This window comes from Pseudorca crassidens, chromosome 19, assembly GCF_039906515.1.
Source record: "Pseudorca crassidens isolate mPseCra1 chromosome 19, mPseCra1.hap1, whole genome shotgun sequence".
NCBI lineage: Eukaryota > Metazoa > Chordata > Mammalia > Artiodactyla > Delphinidae > Pseudorca > Pseudorca crassidens.
Genome location: NC_090314.1, coordinates 55055552 through 55080722, shown reverse-complemented (window position 1 = coordinate 55080722; position 25171 = coordinate 55055552). Strand labels below are relative to the sequence as shown.

General features: G+C 52.4%; 2 protein-coding genes across 3 annotated transcripts in view; one reads left to right on the top strand and one right to left on the bottom strand.

Annotated features, from left to right (window-relative positions):
* PGS1 (phosphatidylglycerophosphate synthase 1) overlaps window positions 1-882 on the top strand; it is a 108627-nt gene extending 107745 nt beyond the window's left edge. For both annotated transcript variants that reach the window (XR_010937420.1, XM_067715439.1), the window contains one exon: window positions 470-882. The gene's annotated coding sequence lies outside the window, so the exon portion shown is untranslated. The remainder of the gene's footprint in view (window positions 1-469) is intronic.
* Window positions 1-25171, bottom strand: part of DNAH17 (dynein axonemal heavy chain 17) — a 110443-nt gene that overhangs the window by 69737 nt on the left and 15535 nt on the right. The window contains exons 13-24 of the mRNA XM_067715435.1: window positions 23630-23776; window positions 18715-18823; window positions 18293-18396; window positions 16296-16436; window positions 13807-13950; window positions 11774-11956; window positions 8935-9189; window positions 7234-7403; window positions 6484-6706; window positions 4769-4885; window positions 4587-4673; window positions 3053-3205 (exon numbers count right to left, since the gene is read on the bottom strand). Coding sequence (XP_067571536.1) covers window positions 3053-3205; window positions 4587-4673; window positions 4769-4885; window positions 6484-6706; window positions 7234-7403; window positions 8935-9189; window positions 11774-11956; window positions 13807-13950; window positions 16296-16436; window positions 18293-18396; window positions 18715-18823; window positions 23630-23776 — 1833 coding nt within the window. The remainder of the gene's footprint in view (window positions 1-3052; window positions 3206-4586; window positions 4674-4768; window positions 4886-6483; window positions 6707-7233; window positions 7404-8934; window positions 9190-11773; window positions 11957-13806; window positions 13951-16295; window positions 16437-18292; window positions 18397-18714; window positions 18824-23629; window positions 23777-25171) is intronic.

The window sequence follows — 25171 nt, the reverse complement described above, 5'->3', positions numbered from 1 at the left end:
ACTTCAGGAAGGCACCTGTGCCACCTTCCTGCCATTGCTCTCAGGAAGCAAAATCCAATGAGTCTTGAGAACTAATGACAGAGCTTGGTAAAGTGGGTGGATACAAGGGGGGAAGAAAACCAACAACCCAGTTCTATCATGAAATATTCAACTTAAAAGTCAGCAGTTAAGAGGTATTTTGGCAAAACGTGGGCCCCGTCACTGCTCACCAGGATCTATTCTGTCCCACTTCCTGGTGCAGCCACGTCAGTTGCCTCGACCAATGGAATGTGGGTGATGCCCGACACCTGGGGGCAGAAGCACTGGATTGCCAACGCCTGGCCCCCAGTTCCCTCCGTCTGCCTTGGCAATGGTGGATGCGTGCACTGAGCTGCCCAAGGGTTGCTTGGAACTGGAGTGTGGACTTTGCGTGAATGAGAAATACATGTCTGTGGTTAACTACACACAGTTTTTTTTTGTTTTGTTTTAGGGCTGTCTGTCACTGCAGAGTAACCTAGCTTATACTGACTGATTAAAAACACCAGAAGATATTTCACTCACGAAAGGATGAAACAAGACACAGGCACTACTGGGAGACAACGCTACCAAGAGTGGAGACAGAACCCTGTGAGGCCAGTCTTTAATTCAGGGTAGGCTGAGAACAGCCGTGAAGCTGGACGGGCCGGTCCTGGAGCGGGTCAGAGGTTGCTGAGACAGGCTTGGGGTGGAAAGACACGGTCTTGACAGACATCCGTGTCAGATAAAGATAAACAATTGGGGTGTTTACAAGAGATTTACCTTGCAGATCCCAAGACTCGAAACCCTAATCCCCACAGGAATTGATGGCCCTTTCTGGTGCGTTTAAGCTGCTCTGTATCCGTGATCATAAAATTGTCCTGGCTAGTTTGTTTTGGAGAATTTTTCTTGCAACACCCTGACCAGAAATGCTTATCGTCATCTCCTGGGAAAAGTAACCTGTATTCTTGGGTCTGCGCTAAGGGTTGTTTATTGAGGGAAAGTGCAGCATCCTCATCTGACTTCACCGACTGTTCAGTAATGTCGTTCATGCACAAGAGACTTGAATTCAGTGAACTGCGAAAACAATAAACCATCGAGAGGCATCGATGGGTTCGCTCTCTTTGGGGGTGGTTGTGAGGTAGCCTGGGGCTCCAGAGATGTTTTTCCCCCTCTCTGTGAGGAATAGGTAGATTCAGCATGGTCAAGATGAAGACGTTTAGAGCATTTCACTATGATGTAATTAAAAAAAAAATAAGATAACTGACAAGACAGAGCCTGCTCCTGGGTGGGGACAGTGAATACGGCTGTCAAGAGGGGAATTCTCCCCAGATTTGCTCATGGAGTAGATTTAACTCTAGCTACAGTCGTAAGAGTTTTCTTTTGGAGGGAGGAGGACTTTTCAGAGACTCTGAAGTTCGTTCAAGAGCACAAGAGAGAAGAGCTAACACAGACTTAGAGAACGAACTCATGGTCACCAGGGGGAAAGAGCGGGGAGGGATAGATTGGGAGTTTGGGATTGACAGGTACACACTGCTGTATTTAAAATGGATACATGTAGGGACTTCCCTGGTGGTGCAGTGGTTAAGAATCTGCCTGCCAATGCAGGGAACGTGGGTTTCAGCCCTGGTCGGAGAAGATCCCAAATGCTGCGGAGCAACTAAGCCCGTGCGCCACAACTACTGAACCTGCGCTCTAGAGTCCGAGAGGCACAACTACTGAGCCCAAGTGCCGCGAATACTGAAGCCTGCGCACCTAGAGCCCGTGCTCCGCAACAAGAGAAGCCACCGCAATGAGAAGCCCGCGCACCGTAACGAAGAGTAGCCCCCGCTCGCCGCAACTAGAGAAAGCCCGCGCACAGCAGCGAAGATCCAACGCAGCCAAAAATAAATATATTAACAAAACAAATAAAATGGATACTTGTATATGTATGGCTGAGTCGCTTTGCTGTGTATCTGAAACTATCACAACATTGTTAATCGGCTATACTCCAATATAAAATAAAAAGTTTAAAAAAAACCTAAATGGTATATGGAATAAATACTTTAATTTCTCTAAAAAAAAAGATAACCAGGGACTTCCCTAGCGGTCCAGTGGTTGGGACTCTGTGCTTCCACTACAGGGGGCACGGGTTCGATCCCTGGTTGGGGAACTAAGATCCTGCATGCCTCGCGGCATGGCCAAAAAAAAATTTTAAAAATAAAATTAAGCCGTTATCTATAAAGAAAAAAAAAAAGATAACCAACAAGGAGCTACTGTCTAGCACAGGGAACTCCTCTCCATACTCTGTGATAAATGGGAAAAGAATATGAAAAAGAATAGATACATGGTCCTACTGTCTCTGCACCTTTGTAAAAGAATGTCACCTATAGCTTGAAATATTCCCGGGCTTGACCTTTAAAGGTATAACACTCTTCCATTCATATAGAGATTAAAAAGTTGCAGAACAGAAAATAACACTTGTCTTGTTGGAGGTCAACATTGCGACCAGAACTATGTGGACAGCTGCAAGAACAAAGGATTCAGCACCAAGAAGTTTGCAACAACCAGCCACACTCCCTCCCCTTTTAGTATACAAGAAACCTGAATTCTACTCAGGTAAGAAGGTCCTTTGGGACACTAGTGGGCCATCTTCTCGGTCTGCTGGCTTTCCAAATAAAGTCGCTATTCCTTGCCCCCCCTCCAAAAAAAAAGAATAGGTACATGTATGTGTATAACTGAACCACTTTGCTGTACACCTGAAACTAACACAACACTTGATTGACTATACTCCAACATAAAATAAAATGAAATAAAAAATAAAAAGAGAGAAGAGCTAAAATATCTCTGGAAATACAGGAGCCAAGAGGTGAGACTGGGGAGCGAACACGCGCACATCCGCTGTGGACACACAGCCTTGATACCAGGAGCAGTGAGGCTTCCTACTCGTCTTTTTGCCTCCATCAACCATCAGAGGCGGCTGTTACGGAAGGATAACGGGAGCGCCCCCTCTTGGTGCTGGGATGCTGCCCGTGGAGCCCCCCCAATCCCGCCCCCTGAGGCTTGGCGCCCCCCTCACCATGATGATCATGTCCCAGAGCTCCTTCAGCTGGCGGACCTCTTTGTGACAAGCCTTGAGCTGCTTGTAGTCCGGCACTGTGACCTCGAACAGGCTCCCGGATTTGCACAGAGCCTCCATGACGCCCTCCATGGACGCGATGCTCTTTTGTTGCTGGGGGCGTGCAGAAGCCGGTGAACAGGGTGCCGGCACTCGGCGGAGCCTTCCCCGTCTCCCCCGCCACATCCCCCCCCCCCCCCCCCCGTGAAGCCCAGAGCCAACACCACGCACACAGGGTGGCGGCAAACTTTCCAGCTGGGAGGGCAGCGGCCTCCCCGCCCGCCCCCAGCTTCTCCTCTGATGGGAGGGTGGGTCATCTCGGCGAGCTCAGGTGTGAGGACTGACTCTTAATGGACGTTGCACGAACGCCAGACTTCCTCCTAACATTTTCTGACTTCCCAGAACCTCCCCCATTCTCTCACTGTATATATTTGTATTGAATTAAAATGTATATAAGTAATGCTTGATTGCTTTGAAAACTAGAAAAATCTAGATAAGCAATGAGGAGGAAAAAAAGATTCGTCCTGAGCCACACGACTAAGTGCGGGCAGCTGCGAAAGCTTTGGTGTGGAGTGTGTACCACTCTCGACTGGGTACACAGGGGGTCCCGAGTGTTTGCACCCTGCCTTGCGGGCCTCTCTCACCATGGACATGGTTCCTAAACAGACTTGACAGGGGAGTTCTTCAAAGAGCCTAGCCTGCGTCCACGGCTAAGTGCTCGGGGGGCTCGAAGGAGAGAATGGTGGCATCTATGCTGTGGGCTGGGGGCGTGACTGAGAAAATGCCCATGGAGAGAAGGCAGGATCTTGGCCTCTGGGAAGGGTGGGCTTCGAGGCTGAGCAGGGGAAAGAGCAGAGGCTCGGGGGAGGGAAACTGTGGGGTGGCCCTAAAGGACATCTTGGGGTGCCCTTGCGCTCACTCACGCCTGTGGTACTGCAGAGTGTGGTCGAGGTGTGGGCTGGGGCCCGGGCACAGTGGGGGCTGAGCACTGTGCCGGGAGCATTGCGGTGCCCCCCTGTGCTCCTGGGGGCCCCCCAGGCCCCATGTACCCCAAACGTCCCTGCCAGGTGGAAGTCCATGGGGCCTGAGCCTGAATGGGCTGCCCGGTCTGGGGCCATGGAGCTGGCACGTTGGACACTGACCATGAACTTGGGCAGTGGGAACCAGGGGACACAGGTGAGGCTTGGCCACCAGCTGCACGTGGCGAGTCAGGGAGAAGAAGGCGCCAGGGAGCAGGGTGAGTGCAAAGCCCGAGGGGACAGCAAACTGCTGAACGTGGGGACCTAGGAGAGGGAGGCGCTGAGCCGCAGGGTGGGTTTGTGAGGCTCGTAGGATATTCAGATGTGCACACACACGCACACACACGTGCATGGCCCCGAGCCCAGTCCCATCAAGGCCACGTTTCTGGGCTCATGAGAATGACAGCTTGAGGAAGGATGAGAAAGCATCAGGGTCCCCAGAGTTACCACCCCATCTCCTCCTTGAGCAGATGTACCTTATTGAGGGACTTGTAGGGGTTGGGGTCGCTGAAGCTGAACGGGGCTTCTTGCCTGAACTTCTCTCTGAACTCGTGCTGCTTGAGCTGCAGGAGGACCACGTGGAAGCCATCAGGCTCCCGCCCCAGGGCCCAGCTGCGGTGCACGCTGCACCCCGCCCCGCCCCCTGAGGCCGTGGTACCTCGAACTGCTGGCATTTCCGTCGCAGGATGCTGACCTCGTTGGCCTGCAAGGGTGCCACGTTCTGCTTCACCTGGATGGCCAGCTTCTTGGTGTTGGTCCACTGCTCCGGCAGTTCCTACACAGGCAAAGGCCAAGGACCACTCCTTTTCCTGCTCTTTTTAAAATTTTCTACTGTGAAATAATTACAGACTCGGGGGGAGTTGCAAACATAGCACAGAGAGTCCTGTGTGCCCGCCCCCAGCCTCCCCTGGTGGTGGCATCTCACAAAGCAGAGGCTCGACACCCAAACCGGCATCCGACACTGGGGCGTTTCTGTTAGCAGGTGATGGAACTTGGCGGTTTTCACCCTGTGTTTTAAGCTGAATCCTGTGTGCGTGTGTCATGTGCATGCATGCACGTGTGTGTGTGTGTGAGTGCATGCGTCGTGGGCGTGTGCAGTCCTAGGCAATTCTACCTCATGTATAGATTCCCATAACCCCCGCCGTGATCCACATACCTTGCTGTCCATCACGGTGAGGGAACTGTCTTGTGTTACCTCCTTGTACCTGCACCCAGCACCGCCCCCCGCCCCAACCTGGGCAGCCACTAACCTGTCCTCCGTTTCTACGATTTTGTCATGGCAAGAATGGCTTTAGCAATCAGACGAATTTTTGTATTTTCCAAGTTCTCCACACTTGGGCAAATATTGTACTTATTATAAAATATTTTAAAGAAAAAAATCCCAGCCCCCAAATTCTTTACCCACAAATAGACATTGTTTCACATTCTTCTACGATTAACTAACAGTCTGTTGGCAGCGACACACCTCAAATGTTTGTCAGAATTTTTATCTCACCGCTCGCCCTGTTCATAGCCCTGGAGCCCCTGGGCCCTGGCCACAAACGGTTCGAATCCTGGTCCTTAGCTGAGCCCCGGGTGGGGCAGCTGGGGCAAAACACAACGTGCTCTAAAGCAGGGCCTGGGCAGCATGAGATCACCGCGGAGATCACGGCGGCCACCGACCCACAATCGACACACAATCCTGTCACCCCTGTGCTGTGGGGTCTCGGGCACTGGTTGGAGTTAGTGCCTCCCGGCAGGGGGAGTCACACCTGTTTGACCAGTCCCAGAGCCAGGGCAGAGAAGTGGGGGGCAGGCAGCCAGGTCTGGGAGGAGACAAACTCCAGGGGGGTGGCTGGGCTGTGGCTTCAGCACCCAGCTTCTGCACTACCACCGCCCCAGCCCAGCTGCACATACAGCTGCTCTGATGCCGACAGCTGACGCTCTGCGAATTAGCTGTAAAGCACTGGGCTTTTGGAAGTCCCCTTCAGCCTCCCCGCTGTGGCCCACCTGTCCCACGTGGGGCCAGGGCCGGCTGCGGGCCTTCTGGGCGCCCTCACCCAATCAGGTCTCTGCTGACCCCATTCTTGGTCCCCCAGCCCTCGTGCCCAGGCTCCTGCTGCGCTCAGGAGCAGGTGTGGGACTTGAAGGTACTTTTTATCCACTGAAACGCCAATCAAATGGAAGAGCTACTGCCGCCCCCTTCTGGAGGCCGCCTCACTGTCCCCTTGTCTCCAGAGAGCCCTGTCCTCCCACCCTGCCATTCCACGGGGACCCCATGTCTAGCAGAGGAGGTCTAGCCTGCAGGCTCCGGCACAAGAGCCCGCCCTCCTCTGGCTCTGGCCCTGCCCGCAGCTCCAGCTCCCCCAGCGGGGGCCCCCCAGGCCTGTTTACCTGAAGCTTCACGTGCGTCTCCTCGGGCATCTCCTCCCCATAGGACTTGAGCAGCTCGATGGTCTGCTTCAGGGGCTCAAACATGTTGTCGGTGGCCGTCTGCCTCTCCTTGACCTTCATCAGATGCCCCATCACCTCCACGAGGCCGTCATAATCCCCCTCCTTGAGAGGCTTCATCAAGCCCGCCCTGGAGACTTTCATGAAGGCTTCTAGGTCTGCGAGGCTGGTGGGCGAGAGGCCGCCTGTGATGGGTGCCTGCCCAGCACCCCTGTGCCTCACCGGCTCGCCTGGTCGGCGAGTCCCGCATGGAGCCACGTCTCAGGGCAGCCTTTGCTGGGCCTCCCGGACAGAGGAGCTGGATTACACGCTCTCCGGGCTCCACGCCCCTCCCGGCCCCGACCCCACCTGTAACTGCATGGGTACCACCGGCACGTTTCACGCCAGGCTTCCCTGCCCGACTCAGGGCTCCTGAACGGTTCCTTGGCATCTGTAGCCCAGACACGGTAAGTGCTCAGTAAAGAAGCAATGACCGAGGGACCAGGGCCTCCACGCCCTGCCCGGTGACACCTTCCTGCTGGGACCCACCCTCCGTGGGGCTGCCGGCCTCTGAGCCTGACCTTCACCCCAACAGCCACCCGGTTTGGGGGAGGAGGTGTCCAACCGACACTTCATGGAAGGCTGCCTGCAGGTGCCCCTCGCACATGGCCCTCTGGGGCATGATCAATGGCAGGCCAGGGCCCTGGGGCCCACCTGCTGACCACGTTGTTGCTCAGGTGCCGCTTGAACATGAGGCTCCAGCGTTTGATGGTGTTGAGGAGAGCCTGCTTGAAGGGCCGGCAGTCACACTGCAGCCAGCCGTTGAACACCTTGGTGTTCTCGCACTTGGACACCTCCTCATACAGCTTCTCATAGGAGTCGATCTGGAAGACACAACCCCGTTCACCTGTCAGGCTGCCGGGGCCAGGGGTTGGGGCCAGCACAGCACGTGTGTGTGGGGGAGGCCCTTGCGAGGCACTAGTTTCCTTCTCCCAGCACCCCCGGGGTGCCCTGAGGCCCAGCAGTCTATCCCTGACACGGGACAGCCTGTCAAAAAGGGACGTCATCAAGCAAGGCCAGCAGGGGCCAAAAGTTTCAAGGGGTGAATGGGGTCCCGGGCACCCATGGGGCATCCCTTAACTCTATGCTGCTGCACGTCCTTGGGCTCTCAAGCTCCACCAGCCAGCTGTCCCCCCACCCCATGTGCATCTCCCTGTGGCTGGGTCACCCTCACTGAGCTTCAGGAAAAGAGGTGAAGTTTTGTAAGTTCATTATGTTTTCTCATGTCCTATATCCTGGTTTTTTTGCCGCACTGCACGTCTTGCGGGATTGTAGTTCCCTGACCAGAGATCGAACCCAGGCTATGGCAGTGAAAGCTCTGAGTCCTAACCACCAGACTGCCAGGGAATTCCCATCATGCTCTATATTACTGACGCTCTGGTACTGGGGGCCTCGCTGACCCTGGAGGGACTGCCCCTGCCCCCTGGCTGGCCAAGTCCTAGAGATGGCAGACAACCCCCCAGGACCACACCTTTCACATGCAAACAACCAACCAGAGCTCACAACCCAACCGCCGCCTCTATGGGGCTCTCACACTCCAGGCCACTGTCCCCCTGCCCTAATCACCCCGGGGCCAGGCCCCTGACAACCCGGGACAGCCAGTGCACCCCTGAATCACTGATCCAAACTAGCCCATCCTAAGCCTGCTCGCCCCGCCTTGCCCATTCTTCCCCATGAAGACCACAGTTCAGGCTCTCAGCCACGCTTTCCCCTCATTCCCTCGGCCTCCTGCCCGACGCTGGTGCCTCCCCGCGTGGCCCTACGTGGCCCTGCATGGCATGGAGTGTCCCCCTCCTCTTGGGAGCCGTGAGTCGCAACCTCTCTTTTCACAGCAGGCGTCTGCTGATCTGTTGGTCTCTCCATACTTGAATTATAATAAAACTTACATTTAAAAAATGTTCACCCTGGACTTCCGTGGTGGCGCAGTGGTTAAGAATCCGCGTGCCAATTCAGAGGACATAGGTTCGATCTCTGGTCCGGGAAGATCCCACATGCCGCGGAGCAACTAAGCCCGTGCGCCACAGCTACTGAGCCTGCGCTCTAGAGCCCACGACCCACAACTACTGAGCCTGTGTGCTGCAACTACTGAAGCCCACGAGCCTAGAGCCCGTGCTCCACAACAAAGAGAAGCCACGCAATAAGCCCACACACCACAACGAAGAGCAGCCCCCGCTCGCCGCAATCAGAGAAAGCCCGCGTGCAGCAACGAAGACCCAACGCAGCCAAAAATAAATAAATAAATAAATAAATAAAAATGTAAAAACAATGTTCACCCAAGTTTTAAATCAAGTCCAGTGCCCCTCCACGGCAGGGATTCTGGAGTTGAGGAAGCCGGTGGGTGAGGTTCACACACACCTGCTGCTGGAACTGGGCGAGGGTAGGCGGCATCTTGGGGAGGGTCTCCTCGGCCTGGGGGTCCCAGTCCTCTGGGCTGATCGCGTGCCCATAGATGAGGAAGCTCTTCATGACCTCCTGGGGGTCGTCCATCCACAGGTAGGCGTAGCGCTCGAAGGAGTCCTGGTACTCCTCAGCCTCCTTTATGGCGCTGATGACCAGGTTGGACAGCTCCTCCCCCATCTCTATGAGGTCGGTCATGTCTTCCAGGTCGGTCTGCGAGGGGCAGGAGGGGCGCAGATGGGTGAGCGCTTCGCCCGTGGTCTCCCCGCCCTGGAGAGTGGCTCCCTGTTGGTGCAAGTTGGCTAACCTCTCTAGATGGGACGCAGGGACATCTGCAAACAATGTTTGCAATGTTCTCCCGTGAGAAGATACACTGGACGTGACTTTTGCCAGGCAAACCCCAGGACGACTCACGTGGCTTCATTCATTAAGTAGTTACTCAGAATCTGCTGTGTGCACGCAGGGGGAGGGGGCCCTAGGGGTGTCGACAGGGCTCATGTGATGTGGACAGCCCAGGAGTGGGGTCAGATTTTCACCAAAAAAATCACAGAAACGAGACATCATGACTCTGACCCTTGCATTCAGGTGTAACAGGGAGGAGGTGGGGGAACGCTCCCTGGGGAAGTGACCATTGGTCTGAGAACTGATGGACTGTAGGTAAAGAGCAAGAGTAGCAACACAGCACGTGCAAAGGCCCTGTGCTGGGAGGGAAGCAGATGTGTGAGGACCTGCGTGGAGACCACATGATGGCCGGAGTAGGAGCACGGGAGGCCCGGACTGGACAGGATGCTCTGAGTTTCAAGTGACAGAAAACCCAACCCAAATTGGTGTTAGCGAAAAGGCAGTGATTGCCTTATGTAACTGGAGAATCTCAAGGTGGAGGGTGTGTATTAACCATGTTTTTAAAATCTCCTGTATCTTAAGAAGCTTTGGCATCTTAAAAAATCTTGCTGGCTGGGGAGAGACTGCCCCTCGTAGGGCCAGCCAATACTAAGAGAGCAAAGGGTTGGGGTGGGAGCACACCTTTCACGTGAAAACCAGCCAATCCCCCAACCGCCTACTTTATCTAACTAACCCTCACACTCCAAGCCCACGTTCCCCCTGCCCCATCACCCAGGGCCAGGTACCAGATAACTGGAGACGACCCCCATAGCCCTGAGCCGCCGATGTGCAGACTGGCTGGCCCCGAGTGTTTTCCCTGGTCCTGTCTCACCTTCCCGCAGAAACCCCAGCAAAGCCTCTGGCCTGGGCTCCGCCCTCCGTCCTGCTTCTGCTTTCTGACCAACCTGCTGCCTCCCCCGAGACCCTGAGTAGCCAGCCGTGCTTCTCCTTTCCAGGGGAACTGTGAGTGACATTAACGTTTTCTGTCAATGGCACTGACCTCTGCATGTAGTCACTCGGTCACTTCTGTGAATTAAAATCTCATGGATACAAATGAGACCAGAGCGGGGCGTGCACAGCCTGGGGTACGGCCTGATCACCGGGACCCTTATTCTGCTTTGTTCTGTCCTGTTCATCATGCCAAGCCCCTCGGGACCCCGGGGTGGGTGCAGGAGCCCCGGATGCACATCCTGTCAGATTCTGGAGCACACGTGGGAGTCCAGCTCTGTGTTGGGTGTATTCTTGAGCTGACCACTGGTGGCATAGTTCACTTTATTCTGAGCTGTGCAACAGCCTGCTGTGTGCACTTGGGCCAGAAATACCACCTTTTTGCGGCTCAGGAATCCTCAAGCCATTCTCTCTGCCTGGAAATCCCCTTCCACCCTTCAAGACTCAGAACGCACGTCAGCTCCTCTGGGAAGCTGTCCTTGACCTTGCCAGGTATGTCCTCATGTCCTCACATCACTACATTCACTCACACATGCACACGTATGCACACATACCTCTGTCCCTAATAGCACAGAGCATCTTGCTGTAAATATTTATTACAAATAATACGCGCCCGCTATCAAAAAGTTCAAATGAGGCAGAAGCACGTAAAATAAAAAGCTCCCTTGGCATCCCCTGTCCTCCTACCATCCTCACCCCGATCCTGTTTCCCAGAAGCAAGCACTCTTAACAGTTTGGAGTGTATCCATAGGAGGGCAGGCTTTTGTTTTGTTTAAATGAATGAAATCACATTCTAAACATTGTTCCACAACTTAAACACTTAATAACAAACGTGTCGCGAGCAGCTTTCCATCCCGGGCTCCCTTTTGGGATTCATCCGGATGCCTTTGTCTGGATGGGCCGGAATCTACTGAAGGACACCTGTGTTTGATGGTCATTTAGGTCTTTTCCAATTTTTGTTTAACTGCCCCACAAACCATGCTCCGACAAACACACCTTCTCAGACCTCCCTTTGGCGGGGGGTGGGGCTGAATTTCCCACACCTTTGCATCCCCGGGATCTGATCTGACTGCATTTTACGTGTCAGATGCACATTAGGTGTTTAATGCATTCAGAGCAAATGGGTGCGGGAGCCCACGCAAGGCGCATCTGTCAAAGAGCCTGCATGCTCAGAGGATCACGGGGTTTAAATTACGGGAGGGAGTGAAGTACCAGTGAGGGTGGAGATGCACACTTGGCGTCTTATTGGGGGTGGGGAGCCGTCAGGGGAATGAAAACCAGGTCGACCGAGGAGAAGCCGCTCTGGGGAGAAAGATGGGATCTCAGGAGTGGAGAGAGAAATCTGGGCCACCGTCCTGGGGAACCCGATGGAATGGAAGCCTCTGGGCTCCTCTTCACCTTCAGGACCCATTAGGGGTAGCAGTTGGTGGCAGGGAAAGGGGTGGGGCCGTACCAAGCCCAGACTGACCTTGTAGTTCATCCTGCCCTTGGCCAGCCTGGGGATGAGCTTGGCTGCATTGTAGATGTCAGTGACCAGGCTCCCGATCAGCGCCAGGAAGCCCTGCTCCCCGCCCACCTCCAGGGACGGACTGAAGACCAGCCCATCCTCGTCCAGCTCCATGCGGACCTCAAACAGCGGTGCGATGCTCTCCTGAAACAGGCCGTCATGGGGTCAAAGACTTGCCCTGGGCTGAACCATTTTCAGTGCCTGGATGTTCACCCCAGCCCCAGACAAGGTATACGGCTGACTCCTGCTGGCTGGGGCCGCTGCAGAGAACACACTTCCTGAGGGCCCTTGAGCGAGAGCTACACAACCAAATGCAACGCCATCGGGCCAAATGCAGGCTGGGTGTCCAGGGCGGGATACAGCAGTGATCGTGAGTGCCGAGGAGACCCGTTACCTCCGTTCAAAGCCCATATCTGCTACTGTCTAGCTGCGTGGCCTTGGGCGATACCTCGGCTTCCCAGTTTCCCCAAATATACAAAATGAGTACAGCTGCTCTATAGAACAGAGGCAATCACTGTCCCCGTCTCTTTGGGTTACCGTGAGGACTAGAGGGACGACTAACACATAGAGCGCGTGGGGTGGTGGCTGTCTCAGGTGTGTCAGCAGCTGTGGCCACAGTGCTCAGTGGGGCAGGGGCAGGGAGTGTCACAGACAGGCAGGATGGTCTCCGCTGAGCTCCAGAAAGGACAAGCCCTCACGCCCCTTGGAGATTCTGTTTCTAAAGCACACACGCCATGACCCTGTCTATTCCCTCTTGGGAGGGTCCCTCTTGGGAGGCTGCGAGGCTGAGCTGCAGCCTCATGTGTAAGGGGACAGGGTAGAGGCTCGCCCAACGTACCGGCGAGCCTCAAAGTGCGGGCCAAAGCCCATGGGTGGCCTCGGGACCTGCTCTGTGGCCACTGATCTTCCTCCAAACGTAGTCCCATGCTGGCCCTGTGGGTGGCTGGCTTGAGAGAGCCCTGTTCTATGACTGAGTAGGGCGGGGTCTGCACTAGTGCCTGAGTGAGCTGCTAAGTGGGAGAGGTCTGTTGTCACAAACTCAGGGGACCAGACTTTTCTAAAGCCTCTGGCTCAGGGGTCCGCTCCCGCTGCTTGGCCACTCACAAACACGGGGGCTCCCTGGGATTTTCTGAGGATGCTTTGTTATCGGGGTCTCATCATGCTTTTGATCGTGACTCTCCTCTCTTTGTAGTGATAATTTAGTTTGTAAGTTCACTATAAATTAGCTACCTTCATTGCTGATACCGTGTCACTGTGCCTTGCTTGGTGAGACTTAACAGTTGGTGATGCCGGCTACTTTCATCAACAGAATCTGGGGTCTGTGATTTTCTGGGGACAAGCGCCCTCTGCAGCTTGTGTAAGGGCATCTCACTGCAGTGCCCACCATCCTTTCCTGCGGGTAGGCTTTGCGGGGGAGAGTGTCTCTCATCTTGCCCTCCTGGCAGTATTCAAAATCACTTGGGAACCACTGTAGTGAAAAGGACATGGGCAGGGAATAGCTCTTGGAGAACAGGCTGGGATGCAATTAACCAGCAAAGCCACAGTGCTGACCTGGTTTAAGCTTATACTCAATTCAGCAGAGGGTTGAGCGGGCTGGGGGCTGATGTTGCCGATAGGAGGGCACCTCCCACCCCCAATCAGCATAAGGAGGGGGCAGTGGTACCCGCTTTTCCTCACCTGGCAGCAGCATAGGACAACTCAGATCCCTGTAGGTGTTCTATAGCCCACTTACGCTGCAGCATATTTAAGGACCAGATGTCCTGAGCACCTGGGACTGAGCAGGGTCCCGGGACGCAGGACTTTCAGGTTTAAAATCGGGACGAATTGGTCACCCTGGGAAGACTTTAACAAGTCTGTTCATTTGTAACATGACAGTCTGTTCTTTCATCAGGAAACCACAGATTATAGATTCCAGCGCCAACCTTTCTCATATTTATAATATCATAATACACATATGTGTATATGCATATATGTAGCTCACATTTGTAACTTACATCTACAACCATGTTGTCCATTAGGTGATTTAGAGACTTGCGAATGAAATGCTCAAATTCATCCAAGACCATGCTGTCAACGTAGTTGACATAATCCTTCCAGGGCTGGCTCGTCGTATTCGCTCTGAAGAGTTCCGCATTTTCCTGCAAACAGAACCACGTGGCTGGCTGTCGTCTCACTGGTCTACCTGTTCCCTCTTTAGGCAATTTATTCAACAATTCCCTGGGCTACCCTCATCCTCGTTCACACCCTCCACACACAGTGGTCTGCTTTCGGCTTCTTGAACCCTCCAGGCTCTTCCTGCAGGCTGCTCCCTCCCATTCATGCCAGGTGTGGCTTCTTCTCATCTTTTAGGTTTCAGGTCAAATGTCAGCTCCTCACAAAGGCCCTTCTTGACCACCCCCCATTCATCTCAGGTTTGGTTCCTGTCCCTGCCCGCTGACCTGTGTTCCCTCTAGCAATTTGTTATTTGTGCCTGTGATGGCACAGATGACAATTCTGAATTATTTTGTCTTTGGTCTGTACCTCCCCTTGATGCCAGGCATCACGAGGACAGGGATTGACTGTCTTTTCCACCATTATACCTCCAGCACTAAGTAGTATGCCTGGAACAGAGCAGGAGCTGGTGGGTGGATGGATGGATGGATGGATGGATGGATGGATGGATGGATGGGTGGATGGATGGATGGGTGGATGGATGGGTGGATGGATGGATGGGTGGATGGATGGGTGGATGGATGGATGGATGGATGGGTGGATGGGTGGATGGATGGATGGATGGATGGATGGGTGGATGGATGGGTGGATGGGTGGATGGGTGGGTGGATGGGTGGGTGGATGGGTGGGTGGGTGGGTGGATGGATGGATGGATGGATGGATGGATGGATGGATGGATGGATGGGTGGATGGATGGATGGGTGGATGGATGGGTGGATGGATGGATGGATGGGTGGATGGGTGGATGGATGGGTGGATGGGTGGATGGATGGATGGATGGATGGATGGATGGATGGGTGGATGGATGGGTGGATGGGTGGATGGGTGGGTGGATGGGTGGGTGGGTGGGTGGATGGGTGGGTGGGTGGGTGGGTGGATGGGTGGATGGGTGGGTGGATAGATGAAACTGTAAGACACTGAGTGCTACAGGAAAACACAAAGATGAATGTGACCCAGTCTGTACCCTCAGGCAGTTATATTCTAATAGGGGAGAGAAGACACAGGCTTAAATAACTTCAGTGTAACAATGGTTCAAATGACCATTATGGGAGTAGAGGACTCTGACAAATGCTGTGATAACAAAGCCTTGTCAATTGCTCGCTGGCCTCTGCCTCACTGGGGTTCCTGTTCCCTCCTGGCTCCCCCTCCAGCTGGGCTAGTGTGCTGTGAACCTCTTCCCAATGCTAAGCTAGATTTATCTCTCCCATGTTGTTTCCAACACATCTGGTAATGTTAATAGGTTAATCGGTTAACTCTTCCAAATAACCTTTTTGCAGTCTAACATGTTAATTTCGTTGGCCCTTCTGGCACCAGGGCAAAGGGGAAAGGAAGAGGATCTGGAAACAAGACAAAATATTTCTTGGTCCAGTCAAGTCACTCCACAGGGGCAATGACCTTCCAATCAATGACTTGACCATGAGAACAGCCCAGCACAGACCCTCCTCCTGGGGGGCCTGCTGGTCTGTCTGGATGTGGCGACCCATCATTTAAGGCCATGGCAATGATTTGCACCATGCACTGGGAAACCCCGAAAAACTGTCCTGAAAATATCTTGAGCTCGGTGGGGTGGGGGGGCGGGCAGTTTTCTCCTTTCCAGGCCAACGCAGAACCGCACCTTTCACATTTGCCTCAGAAATAGGTGAAAATGCAAAAGCTGGCTAAAGTGGCCACGGACGGAGGAAGACAGAGGAAGGCGCGAGAACCCCATGCTGCCGGGAATCAGGCAGAGCTACCAGGGGCATGAGGCTCCCATTCTGCATCCCCCTCCGACCGTGCCCGTGCCTGTGGGGCCCCGGGCCCAAGGACCCTTGAGACGGCTGGCAGAAAGGAATAACCCTCAGGCCGGGCAGCCCAGCAAGCACGTGCCCGCACATTATCCCAGTTTCAACGTGTTGGCACCCAAACACCACAGGGCACCCACATCCCGTGCTCCTCTCTCTTTCCGTGCTGCTGGGCCTTCCTCACACTCAGGGGTGGGAAGCCGTGATACAGCTTCTCCCAGGGACTTGGTACGAAGGTGTCACTTGTCCACACCGATTCATGTGGGGTGGGGGGAGGGGGCTCTGACACCCTTAGGGGAGGAGGGCAGACACGTGACAAGAGGAATCAGACTTCCGGGGAGCAGTTAGCAGGGTCTGCTACTGTAAGATCGGACTCCTGGATTAAAGGTCTTAGACGCCTGACGTTTTCTGAAGCCTCGAGCTCTCCCTCCTCCCTCCCCGGCTGCGGAGAGCCCATGGCCTCTCCAAGGCCCTCCCGGGCAGCTCCTTACCATGACCATGGACTGGATCTTCAGGCCGGCGTCCTTGACCGCGGTGTAGCGCTTGTTGAGGTTGGCCACCCTCCCGTCCAAGTCTAACAGGGCCTCTTTCTTGTTGTCCTTCCTTTCAAACATTGGGTTGGCCGACCAGTCCTGGAGGGAAAAGGTGAGCGGGAGAGAAGTGTCTGAAGAAAAAGCTTCTGGCCCTACTCCCTCCTACACAGCCTTTAGAGTGAGTGTCCCCATCCTAGGCTGGCCTCGCGGAGGCCAAGGGGCCGCTGAGGACTGTTGGCCAGAGAGCCTCCAATGATGTGACTCAAAACCAACCAGGGCCTTGGAGGACCACGGAGAGACCTCTGTGCATGTTCCCCAGTCAGGCCCCAAAGGAGCCCCTCTAGGGGAAGGAGTGTCTGACCCTCTTGTCGGGGAACCTCAGGAGCTGGGGGTGACGGGACATGGCAGCCAGATCTGGAGACACGTGTGGAGATGCTCAGAGTACAGGACAGAAAGGGACACACAGGAGAGAATGAGTGACTGGAGAAGGTGCCTGGGGGCTGAGGCAAGGTTGCCATTTTCGGATTGAAAGTACTTTGTGGATCCAGGGAACATTAACAAAAGGAGACACACGTCTGGATACACTCTGGTGACACGTCTGAACACTGAAGATGACCAAGGACTCTACCTACCTCTGGACGGAGAGAACAGGAAAGTCAAAAAATATCTTTCAGAGGAAATATCAAATATATCAGCAAAGGGAAGTCATACCTTTGTCAGCTTTTTCAACATTGAGGCTATAAGCAGGGGCGGCTGTGGCCTGAACTGTGCCTCCTCCCACAAATTTATATGTTGAAGCTCTAACCTCTAACATCTCAGATGTTACTGCATTTGGAGAGAAGGTCTTTAAAGAGATGATTAAAGTGAGGTCATTAGGGTGGGCCTAAATCTGATATGGCTGGTGTTCTTATAAGAAGAGGAGATTAGGACATAGACACAGAGGGACGACTGTGCGAGGACACAGGGAGAAGACGGCCGTCTACACACCCAGGAGAGAGGCCTCAGAAGAAACCAACCCTGCTGGCACCTTGATCTCAAACTTCTAGCCTCCAGGACTATGAGACAATACATTTCTGCTGTTTAAGCTGCCCAGTCTCTGGTCCTTTGTTATGGCAGCCAGAGCAGACGAGTACAGGGATGCTTCTAGGCTACTGAAAGAAAAGGACCATATCAGAAAATCCTTTACTTGGACAAGACAGCTATAGGTAACATCCAAAGAAAGATAGTTTTGGAAAGCAAGGATTCAGAAAGTAGCTCATCAACGCACCCTTTCTGAGGCAATTACTTGGGGAAATAATCTGATTGAAAGAAAACTGAATCAGAAAACAAATCAGAAAAAAATGGGGTGAGCAATGGCTTTTGCTTACAATGTATTGAGTTAAATCTAAGTGGATGGTGATGAAATGAACGTCAATTGTAACGAAGGAAAGAGTTTCACACCGTGATAAGCCAAAGGGGTCTCAAAACAGAAGAGGTGGTTTCTAATGAACAAACTAGCGCTGGCCCGGGGCAGGTGTCTGCAGATGCAGGCACTGATGACAAAGCATGGTGGGGGAGGGAAGTGCTAGCGAAGGCTTTCCCCCAGTTTTCTGGATGAGGCTTGAAAGCAAGGACCTGTGCTGCTCTGCATCGAGGGATGAGTGTGTTCCCGGTGGGGCCGAGTCTGAGTGCATCTCCACCCCCACCCTCGTTCCTGGCACCCACCTGGCGGAGGGACCTGCCCACACACTTGCTGAGCTCAACAGACCCAGATGGAGTGGAGCTCTGCAGAGTGACCAGGGGCCCTTCTGCCTTGGGGCCACCCTGACGTCACCATGGTACAGCCCAGAGCCTCACACAGCAGGCCCCCACTGCCTTGGGCACTTTCCGTGATCGTCTCCGAGGGGGCCCGTTTCCCCAGGACCCTCTCCGGGGTCCCCATTTAAGCCCCGCTCTGTGCTTTGCAGGTTACTCACCTTCATGGCCTGGGAAATCCCCTCTATGTTTTGCTTTGCTTTTTGTATCCTGTTCTGCAAGTTGTATAGCATTTCTCGCATCTCTTGAATATATTCAAACACACCTAAAACAGAAGGATAAAGGGATCTTACAAAATGAACGATTTAGCAAGGGCTGGCTTAACACTCGTTATTACAACACAATGCTCGGCGAGTCTGTCCGCTTCTCCGGAGCCTGAAGCAGAGGAAATTGCGGAGAGCTTCCCAAAAGGCAACGCTGAGGAATAAAGCACATCGTGTCTCTTGGGAAACAAGGTCTCCCTATCCCCACGTAGGCAGATCACTAATTCCACAGGAACTCCAGGTGGCCGACAGGTTGGACCCGGCCCTCCATCCCCCTCACCCAAGTTCAACCTAAGGGGGAATGAATGTCGCCTTTGTACCTTGGCCGTTCCAGAATAAGGTCGTCTCAGCGTCCAACAATTTGACATCGATTGTTTCCAATTCTGACTTTATCAGTGGAAATTCTACGTCCTTCACAGTGGTCATTATCTGCAAAACAAGGGCTACAGTTTCAGGGCCTTTGTTCCAAATCCAAGCAGATTTAAAATCGTCTCCTGGTAAGGGTGTTTATTACTCAATCCCAACCAAACCAATTACAGTTAGTGTTATTTAATTGGGAATTATGTGTACATCAAAGTTCAGGAGATTCCAACTTTTTAAATTATTTTTTATCACCAAGGATTTACGTATATACTTAACTCCTAATCACCCATGTTATGGGGTAGAAAGAGAAGGGAATTCACTAATGCAAAAACAGTGCGTACGTAATCCAAAGCTTAAAATATCCGGCTTAGAATCATAAAAAGAAAATCAGAGGAATACACACTGGTAACTGGGACACTTCTGGGGCGTTTCTCAGAACATCGCCTTGCCTATGATCTAAGGCTCGGAATGTGATCATACAAAGGAGGTCCAGGATCTGTGGAGAAGCTGTTTCACTTGTTAAAGCATCAGAGTGAACGGTAGGGTAGGTTCCATACAGGCTCGATACGGGTCTACCCTGAGCTAAGAAATTCATGTAACACTCGAAAACCTCGATTCACAGAACAGAAAAAAAAAAAGACAGAGTGTGTATACAGTTTTTATTAATTATTCCTTTAAATAACAAGCACCAGTTGTGCTTTGGAATACTGTCCTATCCGGCAACATTTTGATTTACATGTAAGTTTTCAAGGACAGGTCTACTCTCTAAAGTGAGGGATGTACATAGAATTCAAACTGTACATTAGATGCTATTTGCCTTTCACAATAATTCTTTTTTTTTTTTAACATCTTTATTGGAGTATAACTGTTTTACAATGGTGTGTTAGTTTCTGCTGTATAACAAAGTGAATCAGCTATACATATACATATATCCCCACATCTCTTCCCTCTTGCGTCTCCCACCCACCCTCCCTATCCCACCCCTCTAGGTGGTCACAAAGCACCGAGCTGATCTCCCTGTGCTATATGGCTGCTTCCCACTAGCTATCTGTTTTATGTTTGGTAGTGTGTATATGTCCATGCCACTCTCTCACTTTGTCCCAGCTTACCCTTCCCCCTCCCCGTGTCCTCAAGTCCATTCTCTACATCTGCGTCTTTATTCCTGTCCTGCCCCTAGGTTCTTCAGAACCATTTATTTTTTTAGGTTCTACATATTAGCATATGGTATTTGTCTTTCTCTTTCTGACTTACTTCACTCTGTATGACAGTCTCTAGGTCCATCCACCTCACTACAAATAACTCAGTTTCATTCCTTTTTATGGCTGAGTAATATTCCATTGTATATATGTGCCACATCTTCTTTATCCATTCATCTGTCGATGGACACTTAGGTTGCTTCCATGTCCTGGCTATTGTAAACAGAGCTTCAGTGAACATTCTGGTACATGACTCTTTTTGAATTATGGTTTTCTCAGGGTATATGCCCAGCAGTGGGACTGCTGGGTTGTATGGTAGTTCTATTTTCAGTTTTTTAAGGTACCTCCATACTGTTCTCCATAGTGGCTGTATCAATTTACATTTCCACCAACAGTGCAAGAGTGTTCCCTTTTCTCCACCCTCTCCAGCATTTATTGTTTGTAGATCTCTTGATGATGGCCATTCTGACCGGTGTGAGGTGATACCTCACTGTAGTTTTGATTTGCATTTCTCTAATGATTAGTGATGTTGAGCATCCTTTCATGTGTTTGTTGGCAATCTGTATGTCTTCTTTGGAGAAATGTCTATTTAGGTCTTCTGCCCATTTTTGGATTGGGTCGTTTGCTTTTTTAATATTGAGCTGCATGAGCTGTTTATATATTTTGGAGATTAATCCTTTGTCAGTTGCTTTGTTTGCAAATATTTTCTCCCATTCTGAGGGTTGTCTTTTCATCTTGTTCATGGTTTCCTTTGCTGTGCAAAAGCTTTTAACTTTCATTAGGTCCCATTTGTTTATTTTTGTTTTTATTTCCATTTCTCTAGGAGGTGGGTCAAAAAGGATCTTGCTGTGATTTAAGTCATGGAGTGTTCTGCCTATGTTTTCCTCTAAGAGTTTTATAGTGTCTGGCCTTACATTTAGGTCTCTTAATCCATTTTGAGTTTATTTCTGTGTATGGTATTAGGGAGTGTTCTAATTTCATTCTTTTACACGTAGCCGTCCAGTTTTCCCAGCTCCACTCACAATAATCCTTGACATATATTTGGTACTTTAAATGGTGCCCCCTCCCCACCCATGTCCCCCTTTTCAGACAATTAACTCTTAGAAAAGGTACGGTATGGCAGAGAAATAAAGGTTAACAGCTATTACCAGTGGAAACCAGACAGGAGCAGAAGAAAGCACTGACGGAATGAAAAGTGAGTCAATGTGAAATCTTGATTCCATTTATCAGAGTTTGGATATTAAACAATTACACGAATAGCCCAGACAAGAGCTAAATGTTATTATGCCTTTGTGATTGCCCAGAGTAAACACAGCTCACAGCGCTGAGATCCATTTAATATGCCCTGTTTATTATTTTCCAGCAGCCTATATAATAAATCCACACCTTTAGGGCATTTTTCCCAGACCCCCCAGCAGATCCCTTAAAGTCCCACTCCAACACTCACCTAGCTCAAACATTAATAGATATTAGCAGTCTGGGGGCCTGGGGTCTCTCTCGGCAACAGAAAGTACGTTAAGAATAAGAAGCGCGGGGCTTCCCTGGTGGCACAGTGGTTGAGTGTCCACCTATCGATGCAGGGGACACAGGTTCGTGCCCAGGTCTGGGAAGATCCCACATGCCGCGGAGCGGCTGGGCCTGTGAGGCATGGCCGCTGAGCCTGTGCGTCTGGAGCCTGTGCACCGCAACGGGAGAGGCCACAACGGCGAGAGGCCCACGTACCGCAAAAAAAAAAAAAAAAAAAAGAAGCGCATCTAAGGGGCCAGGAGCACCCCAGAGAGGGGAGCCGGCATCAGTAATGATGGTCACCACAGGCGCTGAGCTCTGGGTCTCACTGCCTGGCTCCCCATCCTTGTCTGATGTTTCTATTAGCAGAACAATGTCGTTCACAGCGGAAGCTAACATGCTTCCCCGCATGGGACTGGCTGGGTTTTGTTTGGAAATTCAGAAGTGGAAGATCAATTTTTTTGTTTCATTCTAAATAACGTTTGTTGGATTTTTTTTGTCTGTTTCTGATTGCGTCGTTGTAAAAAAAAAAAAAAAAAAAAAAAAAAAAAAAAAGCTCTTGCACTGAAAGTAACCCACAAACATTTTTCCACATGACTGTATCTCTAAGGCTTCCATTCTTCCTAAACACCGCGTCCGGGACGCGTTCCAGGGAACGGATGAACACGGCGTTCTTTGAACCTGAAGAGAGCTGCTTCTGGAGAAAGCTAATTCAAGGAAACGCACTTCAGGCGGGCCCTGGGCTGTCACAGTTCGCAGCACCAATAAGTGAGTCAATTAAGATTTTATCTTCAAAAATGAAATTAGTGAAAAGCAGCTTACTCCAGTTTATCCTGAACACATTTCAGGTGACGTCACCCCCATGCTCTAATTTGTGGAATAGAGTAAGGAACGGGTCTATGGTTGGTTCTGTGGTGGGCGTGTCGGGGTGAGCAGTGGGGGAGTGATACTTTTTGGCGAATCCACGTGATGGCATGACCTGGCGTGCTTCAGTTCACATTCAGGTAGGAGGCGGTCACTTCTAGCAAGGTCGGGAGGCTTCCTCAGTGTCCCAAAGGCCTTGCTCTGAATCTTTTGATGTTCCAACATTCTCTTTTTTGGCAGGGAATTCCTGGGCTTGGTCAAATCTGGCCACCGTAGGGAGGAGGTGCACGGCAGAGCTGTGCTGCAGTTACTACCGACTCAGAGGGCACTTAACAAGCCGGCAGGGGAGGGGCAGAACAGGAACCTCCCTCTCCACATTCTGGTTGGAACCGAGCATTAAGTTCAAGGCCCCTACAAGACAGGCCAGGGAAGGCGACCGAGGCACGCTCTTCGGGGCTCTAGGAAAGGGGCTGTCACATCAGGGATTTGGGAGCGTGTAAGCATCTCTCCAACAGATCGAGATGCAAAACCCAGAAACAGAAATATTCCAGGTTCCACCCAGTGGCTCCAGTCGGGGGCAAGCTGGCTGCAAGAAATATAAGCCCACTAAAGCTGGCTCAGGTCACGTGGAGGTGCGCTGGTGGAGCCCCGGGGACTGGGCCCACAAAGCCCACGCCCGGGGTCCCCTCTGTCTCGTGGGGCCTCTCCGCCTGTCTGCTCCACCCGCCTGCTCCCTTCCCTCTGCGGCCCGTGTTTCGCTCATTCTGGTTTCTCTGCTCCCCCTGAGACTCCGGTGTGAATGATGCTGGGACCCAATTCCAAGTTCCCAGGGTTCAAGGAGAGGGAATTTCATTGGCCCCTTTTGGATGAGGTGTCTGCGGTAGGCTGAATAATGGCCCCCAAAGACGTCACGTCGTAATCTACAGGACCTGTGACTATGTCACCTTGCACTTGGCAAAAGAGAATTTGCAGACGCGATTCAGTTAAGGACCTCGACATCGGGCGGGCCCAATGCGATCGCGAGGTCCTTATAAGAGGGATTCAAGAAGAACTAAGGAAGGGAACATGACAACAAAAGCAAAGGTGCTGTGATCCGAAGGTGGCGTGACGTGGCCTCAAGCCAAGGAATGCGGGCAACTCTGTAAGGTGGAAAAGGTGAGAACGTGGATTCTCCCCAGAGGGTGGCTCCAACCACCTTCAAATAGGAAAACATTCTCAGTTCTACTCTGGGTGGGGATCGTACACCTGTGTTTGTTCTAAACAAAACCCCCATCGTGGCAAACAAAACAAAGCAACACCAGCTCACCTCATTGTACCAGCGGGCAATGAGTTCCAAGTTGCCCACAAACTTCCAGAAGGTTTCGTACTGTGAGAACAGGTTCTCGGCGCTGCTGGGAATCTCTTTTTGTTGCTGGAAGTTCAGGTACTTGACCTCTCTCAGCACTGCCACCAGCTAAGGTGAATGAAGAGAACACAAGAGGTGAGGGGGTGGCCTCAGTGGCATGGTACGTAGCAGCACGAGTGAGGGTCTGTCCCTGGGATGCTTCGACAGCCCCCAAAGCTGGGGGGAGGTCTGATTGGGGATGGGCTCCACTGGTAGGATCACGGTGCCTTCACCCTATTGACTGTTCCTGATGTCTAGAAGTGCTGGCATCACCAGCATGGTGGACACCATCATTGTAACTAACCTGCCAGGTGTCTAAAGAAAGGCTCCTCCCTAGGGTCTGACCTTCCCTTGTCCCTCTCCACCCCCTGGTTACAGCCCAGGAGACCAACAGCAGGGCATCCCTTCCGACAGAGCTTCTGCCCTCACTGCTCGGCCAACACCGTTCTTGGAGAGGCCCCAGTAACCTTCACGTTGCTGAATACATGGGTCATTTCACAGGCCCCGTCTCACGTGGCCTCTCAGCAGCTGGTCCCTCCCCCTCCTGGGCACATGGTCCCCTTTGCGTCCAGGACACCAGGCTCTCCTGGTCCCCATTACCAGTCTCTCTGATGCTCCTGAGATTTAAGTGTTGGAGAACCGCGGATGGGGTCCCTTCTCGATCTGCTCTCACGTTGGTGACCTCACCCAGTGTCACAGCATTAAGAACCATCTACGTGTGAGTGATTCCTGTGCTCACGTCCCCAGCTCGGGACTCTCTCCTGACTTGAGACTCCTGCATCTACCTGCCTATTCAGCGTCTCCACGTGGATGTCCAGTTGACATGTCAAACTCAACGTGACTGAAACAGAGCAGTCTTGCCCACCGGCCGCCTCCACCCGCTGTCTCATCTGATGGCCATTCCCCCTTCCAGTTGCCCAGCCCCAGAAGGCTGGGGCTGACCCCTCTCTTCCCGCACACGTGATTTCCAACCTGTCTAGGATCTCATCGGCCCTGTGATCAAAATCTAATCTAACCTCTGCGCACCTTCACTGCTGCTGCTCTGGTCCAGGCCACCACCCTCTCATCATCCCTCACCTGGATTCCAGCAAAACACTCCTAAGTGGTCTCTGTGCTTCTGGCCTTGCCCTCCCCCCAAGCCCACTCACACACAGCATCTCAGATCGGGGCCCTCCTCTGCTCGAAACCCTGCAACGGCTGCCATCTTGCCCGGAACAAAGACCCAAGTCCCTTTCAGGGCCCGAGAGGCTCTCTGTGCCCCATCGTCTCCTCACCCCCTTTCCCTGCACCTCCCCTGATCACTCCACCCCGGCCCCCCCGTCTCCTCGCTGCTCCCACAACACACCAGGCACACGCATACCTCCTGGCCTTTGCTTTAGCTGTTTGCTCTCCTCGAAGGCTTTCCTCCCATCTTTGCTGGCCAACGCCCTCACCTCCTGCAAGTCTCTGCTCAAGTCCAAAGCC